At 24.7% G+C, this 7259-nt stretch overlaps 1 protein-coding gene across 2 annotated transcripts; it reads right to left on the reverse strand.

The window, feature by feature from the left end:
• Positions 1–248: 248 nt before the first annotated feature.
• On the reverse strand, positions 249–6406 carry LOC113852830 (probable 6-phosphogluconolactonase 4, chloroplastic). 2 transcript variants are annotated; one of them, XM_027483206.1, is made up of 4 exons: positions 6398–6406; positions 2690–2826; positions 1801–1936; positions 249–808 (listed from the first exon to the last, which is right to left on the reverse strand). In XM_027483206.1, exons 1-4 carry the CDS (start codon positions 6404–6406, stop codon positions 338–340), a joined length of 753 nt encoding a protein of 250 aa, XP_027339007.1. In that variant the 3' UTR covers positions 249–337. The 2 variants fall into 2 exon arrangements, with proteins under 2 accessions (XP_027339007.1, XP_027339006.1); XM_027483205.1 differs by lacking the exon at positions 6398–6406 and having other exon boundaries at positions 2690–3050.
• Between the last annotated feature and the right edge of the window lie 853 nt (positions 6407–7259).

A 7259-nucleotide genomic window follows, 5' to 3' on the forward strand; every position in this document is an offset into this window, starting at 1 on the left:
AACATATTGAATGATTGGATACAAGGTACATGCGTTGATATCAGTCCCAGTATGTGAAGAAAAGTGAACATATTGTTAGAACATATGTCATAATGTAATGGTAATTAATTTTGCGAGAACTAGCATTATTACGTAACAATAATTAGCTTTAACTATTGATTAATTTTAATACATATCCAATAGCAAATACATAATTGTGTAATCATGCACAACTTAAAATAGTGACTCATGCAATATGCCATCCTAACTTTACTTAAAGATCAAGAAACCCCACCTAATTGGTTAAAAATGAAACTTAATACAAATACAGTATATTGCTCACATATATCACATGCATCTACTCCTTAAACAACTTTGAAGCAGCTCCTAAGTCTAGGTACCATTTCATTTCCCCTTCAGGCGAAACCAACTGAACCGGCAACTTATCAGTATTTTGATTATCTCCAAGTGCTGAGTAAACTGCGTTTGCTTTACCCTGACCAGTCACCACCATTGCAATATTTGAAGCTGAATTGATTATTGGTAAAGTAAAAGTGATTCTTTCAGATGGTGGCTTTGGTGAGTCCATGATAAAGGTAACCCATTTCTTATCTTCCATTAGAAGAGGGTGCCCTGGAAATAATGAAGCCACATGCCCATCTGGGCCCATACCTAAGAGCATGAGATCAAATTTTGGTAATTCAGTAGTTGATGTAGCTATCACATTGCTCTTAACTAAGCGTCTCAGATTTGTCTCATAAACATCAGCTGCTCCATCAGCTGGTAGGGCATCATCAATGGCATAAATATTTGTGGGAGGAATTGGCACCTTCCAAATTAACAATGGAACAAAATAAATTTTTAATTCTTGACCAAAAAGTGTTAAGTTAGAATCAAAATTTCACCCTCTTTATATCTATAGAATTACATTAATTACTATAAAAGGAGTGTGCCACAAATTATTAATACAAGGAGAAATTTGAAAATTAATTAAAAAAATTCATTAGATCAGAAATATAAAAATATAATAAATATTTTATTATATAAAGTATTTTTAATTGTTTAAAATTATTCTCAAAAACATATTAATCAAAACGTAGTTAATTTTATTTTGTTAAGATTAGTCTTAAAAATTAATTAAGGTAATTATAAATATTTTTAAAAAGTATTATTATATACAAATGTAAAAAAAAAATTTCCAGGAAAACAAATCTTCCATTTTTAATCAATTAAAATCAATACAAAGGATCATAATGCATGCTTGGTTAATTATAAAAACTAAGTTTAAACATTTTTTAAGGCTTAAATAACTTTTTAGTCTAAAAATTTATGATTTTCTTATTTGATCCTTCATTTTAATGTTTTAAAAATTTGTCTCCAAATTATTTTTTTCATATATTCATTTTATTAGTAATTTAATATTTCTTTTTCAAAAAAAATATTAACAATACACTTTCTAATACATACTTTTAAACGTATTTTTATTAATTAAAATTTATTAAAAATTATGAGTTTTCATTCATAATTTAATAATACTCTCTCATACTTTTTGTAATTTTTAATAAAATTTAATTAATAATAAAGTGTATTCAAAAAGTTATATTAGAGAATGTATTCGTAACCTTCTTCTTTCTTTAATATATACATATATAATATATAATATCTAACTGGACTTGTAATATATGATTTAGAAAAAATCTAAACGATGAAGTGATATATTTACTTTAATTTTTTATATTTATAAATTTAAATTTTAAAATTTTTAATTCCACATTCTTATTCAAGCTAAATAAGCAATGGCACATGAAAGAAACTCAAAACCTTTGAGAGAAATCCATCGTTGGCTAGCTTGTAATTACTGTCTAAGTGATCCTTTTGCACGACTCTCTCATCCACCCAGAAAACATGCCACTTTGACCAATCTATGGAATCAACGTAGGGAGGTTCAACCAATTTCCTGAAAACCCCGAACAAAAATAAGGTCTCGTGCTCGTGTCGGTATATATTAGTGGTACACCTAACATTATTAAATTATTCAAAAAATAAAACCAAGCATCAAATCAGTTCCATGCTAGCTCATTCGCGTGACGTCATGTTCAGTTTATGGTTAAATATTTTACTTAGGAAATTAAAATGATATGGAATATGAAAGATTGTGAAGTCGCTCGTTATCCATATCGCCATTCATTGCCTCACTGTCCCCGTACGCAAGGACTACGCATCCAAAATTTTACGTAAGGAAAAGGGAGAAAAATTAATAGAACTTCATAATTATATCTATAAACAACAAAATCATATAATCGACAAATATTTAACATTTTAAAGAAGTGAGGAAAGTTCTTCAATGGCTTGATTTGGTTTTCAGTGTAGGAAAACAGCAAGATTTTATAGTTTATTAAAAGGGTTAAATACATTTTAAATTCTAATAACATTCTTAAATTTTTGCTGTTGTAATATCTAATTAAATTTTATTGATTTATAGTTTTATATTTAATAAAAATTTATTTTTAAACTCATAAAAAATTAAAAGTACATAACTTTTTATCATATAAAAATATAAAAAACTAAAATTAAAATAAAAAAATTATTTAATAATTTTATAAGGAGTTTAACTCTTATTAAAAAATCCATCTCTTTTATAAAACCTATATGGATTTAATTTTCATCAAAACGACACGGGCCCCGTCCCAAGAATAAAGATAATATTCACCTGAGGTACTTGATGAGTGAGCCACCAGACAAAACGACAGTGAAAGCACCTCTCTCCCTAGTGAATTTGGTAGAGAGTTGAGCAACATCGTAAGCCAATGACACAGCAAGATGCTCCTTACTGAACACCTCAACTTTCTTGTAACCCTTCTCCCAATTAATTGATGCATTGATTTCACCAACACATCTCCTGGGAGGAAATACTTTATTCCTTAGAGGTTGGTGGATGAGTTTCTTCCCTACTTGGGGTGGGAATAACACTGAGGTTTTGTAAGACAGTGGATTTGATTTTTGGGTACACAATAAGCTGCTTTGGAGGGTGTAGGAAGTAGAGAAAGCTGCTGAGATTGCCATTGGTGTCTTGGATTTGGCTGTGGAACGAAACTTCGATCCATATTTAATGTATGGCACATTATTTATGCTTTTGCTTGAAATGAGATTCTTTTTCCAGTGTTACAAGTAATGCAAACAGTATGATCCTTTTGTTATTTCACGCCAAGAATCAAGCACACATGATGCTTTTAGTTAGTTTTTGAATAATGTTGTAATCAGCTTGTGTGACAAATTATTATTTAATATGAATTTAATTTCTTTTAGATGTTATTTAACTTGAATTTACATATCATTGTGTTATTTTATATATTTTAAAAAGGGTTTTTCAGAATAAAATAACTTTTGATATCAGTTAGTATGTAATATTCTTACAAATTAAAATTTTAAGAAATTTTAATCACTTTTAACTTATAAATTAATGTAAAACAGATTTTTAATATCTTTTCTATTGTAAGATATTTTTTTAGCTAAATAGGTAAAATATTCAACATTTATAATCCTAAGAAATAGGAGCAGAATTAAAAAATTTAACCTTCATTCAATGTTTCAAAGTTAGATAAGATAACTTCTGATACAAGAGAGATAAATAAAAATAATCCAATCTTAATATCTTTGTCTATCATATTTTGTATTGTTTGATTTTGTGCGCAAATCAATATAAACTCAATAATTGATTTTCTTTATTTTTCTTATTTTTATTAGGCGCAACATGTGACTTCGCTAGTTGAGCGTTTAAATAGTAATTTAAAGAAGATAGATTGATAATTGACCAAACAATCAGTGCACTTGTGAATTTACTTACTGATCAAACGAATCACATCTTGTGCATATATATATATATATATATAATTACTATTTATATGCATGCAATTTTAATCGTCTAGGTATACCTTGTCTCACCTTAGTGTTTGCACTCCTAGATTTTGGTCATGGATAGATGGGCCATTAGATTTTTTAGTCTTTATGCTCGACACATAATATTGTAGAAGTAAAGAAAGATCCTTTTGTCAGTACAAGGCAAGAATCAAACACGCGAGATCAACAATTGATGACTCTAGTTTCTCAAAAATGCTATCCCACTCACTTATATCCATATTATTGTTTATTGATTAATTCTATTATTTTTCATGCATCTATTCTCTATTTCTGTCACATATAGAGATGTTAAAAAGCCTATTTAACCCAACGTTAACCCTATCTCATGTGAATTAGGGCCAAAAAGCCTTGCAGACTTAAAAAGTTCATCAATTTATAAGTACATAAGGTCAAAAAGCTCACAAGATCAAGGTTAGGGTCAAAGTTTTGTAAGAAAAAAATTTATATGTTTTTAAAAAATTAAGTGTGAAGAAATTTGATATAAATTACGATAGTTATTAGAATATTTAGTAAAAATATTTATTTCACATAATATTTTTTATAATAAATTTGTAATCTAATAAAATTACTTAAAAAGAGAAAGAAAAATAAAATTTATATAATATTAAATATTTATAATGATGGTTGTTATTAAATAAAATTAATAAAAATAATGATTATTATATAATTGTAACAATTTTTTATATAATTTTATAAATAAATTTTTTCATATTATAAAATTTTATATTATTATTTTTTTTGATTTATTTTCATAAAATTATTATATTTTTTTAGGATCATATTTTATTTATGTAAAAAAATCTTATATTTAATAAATAAAGTCACCGTAAACATATAATATTGAAAATAAAAAATAACACTAATAAAATTTATTAAATCTAGTGAATAAAAGTTAATATGTTAAAAAAAGTAAATAAATATTTTGATTGTAGAAATTGAAGACATAGAATATTTTATATTATAAAATTTATAGACGCAAAAAAGTAATATATGAACATAGTAAAAATTAATGAATGTTTGCAAATTTAAATTTTGACTCATCTTATTTAATAAAATTTATATTTAAATTAAAATAACTTGTGTTTCTAAATTTTTATTTTAATAAGAAATTTGTGATAAAAATTAATATAAAATTTTAAACTAAATGCAATATATATATATATATATATGTATATATATAATATTTAATTTTATTTTATATATTAATTTATTATTTTAAACTAATAAATATACATAAAATTAACTATACTATAACATTAATGTAATATAAAAAAATAATATGTATACGATAAATTAAAATACATACTTATATATTACATATAAATTAATAAATTAACTAATAATTTAATTTTTATTTAAAATGTTAATTTATGTAAATATTTACTGATTATTGAATTTCAAGTGTATATTAACGACTATATTTTTTTAATAATAAAAATTTATCTATATCTATATATTTATATAAAATTTATTAAAATTAATTATTTAAGATTTTATAATTATTAAATTAATTATTTAAGATTCTACATATTTATATTTATATTAAAAATAATCATACCATATATTAACCTAAACTATAATGAATCTATAATTATTAAAAGTGATTAAAGAATATTTAAACATACTAGAACTAATTAAATTTATAAAATATTATTTTATCATTTAATTATTATTTAGTTAAAAATATTTAATATTTATTTTTAATTAAAATTATAAATTATTTTATAATATTAAACAAATGCAAAAGTTAAATTTAATTTAATTTTATAATATAATTATATTTGATATTATTTTTATAATAAATTTTTAATATATTGAATAAATATTTTTTTACTTTTAAAATTTTTTTATATTTTAAATATAATTTTTAATTCATTTAAATAAAATAGTTTAATAAATATTATAAAAAAAGATATAATATTATTATTTATTTTGTAAAATAAGTGAGCTAGCTCACCTCTAACTCTAATCCTAATTCACTATTTTCTTTATTTTGAAGCTTAGGACTAATGTAAATCCATTAACTATAAGATTTTTAAAAAACATGGCTATATAGAGAGCTAATAGGGTACAGCTTAGGGCTTTGGCCTATTTTGACAGCCCTAGCCATATAATTCCCTAAATGCAAGGGGTGTAAGGCATATGACATGCAACTAGGGATGAAAATAGGTTAAAAATTACACTTTTTAAATAATAAATTTATTTAATAATAAATTATTATATTTGTTACATTTAAAAGTTATAAAGTAGTTAAGTCTTTGAACAGGAATAAGACGCAATCAAAACTAAACGAAATAAAATTTAACAATGAAATAATAATATTATATTAATATATTATGTTTAATTATTTTTCTTTATAATAAATAAAAATTATTTAAATATGAATTATATTTTATTCAAAACTAAAATTTTATAAAAAATGATAGAAAAATAAATAAAAAGTTTAATATACAATGGTGTCTTCAGGCATATTTTGATTAGTAAAATATCCCATAGCGACAACCGACATATTTTGAAGTTTGGCAATAATATTATATTCAGATAATCCATCGATATTCCAAATATAAATATCATTAGAATTGAAACTTTGAATAAAATCTTGTTTTTCTTCTAAAATAAGGTCAGGAGCAGTAGCTTTATTATAATAAAGCTTGGATGAATTTTTCCAATTGTTGATTGGATTGATGGCTAAAACAGAGTCTGTTTCAGAACAATGTTCTGAATCAGTCTTGGAAATAACATTAACAGTTTTGGCTCTGATACCAGATAACCCGAAGTGGATCAAAGGAACGAAAAATATACAGATTAAAAGACTGAAAGGAAAGTAGGCAGTAGCAGGACTACTAAATGATATGCAGAAATTAAAAGTGCAGTATGTAAAACAGTTAACACATAAAGAAACTAGAACGGTGGTATAACCAACACAGATCTAGAGAAGGGAGAAGAGAAGAAAGCCGGAGCGACGGTAGTCCGAACAGGACCGGCTAAGAGGGAGAAGAGAAGAAAATAATTTGAAACAGCAAATTTTATTGAAATATCTCAAAGAAGAAGAAGGCTTACAAGAATTTTTTTCTCAGAGCTTCTCTCTCTTAAATCTCTCTTATGTTGCTAAATGAAAGGGTACCTCACAATATAGTCGAGGCCTCCTTATAAAGAAATTTTTAAAGTACTATTTCTACAGTTCCGGTTGGTGACTGGAACTATTAACTATAGTACCGGTTTCTAAAGATCTTGGATGTCAATTCCGAAACAATCATCTTCATTTTGATTTTCTTCAATATTGGCATCTTGGTTAGAAGATTCTCCTTCTTCTTGGTTTTGCAATAACAGGAGAACATCTTGAAGATTTTTCTTCATTTTTT

The sequence above is a fragment of the Abrus precatorius genome, unplaced genomic scaffold, assembly GCF_003935025.1.
Source record: "Abrus precatorius isolate BTA unplaced genomic scaffold, Abrus_2018 Scaffold10, whole genome shotgun sequence".
NCBI classification, from domain to species: domain Eukaryota; kingdom Viridiplantae; phylum Streptophyta; class Magnoliopsida; order Fabales; family Fabaceae; genus Abrus; species Abrus precatorius.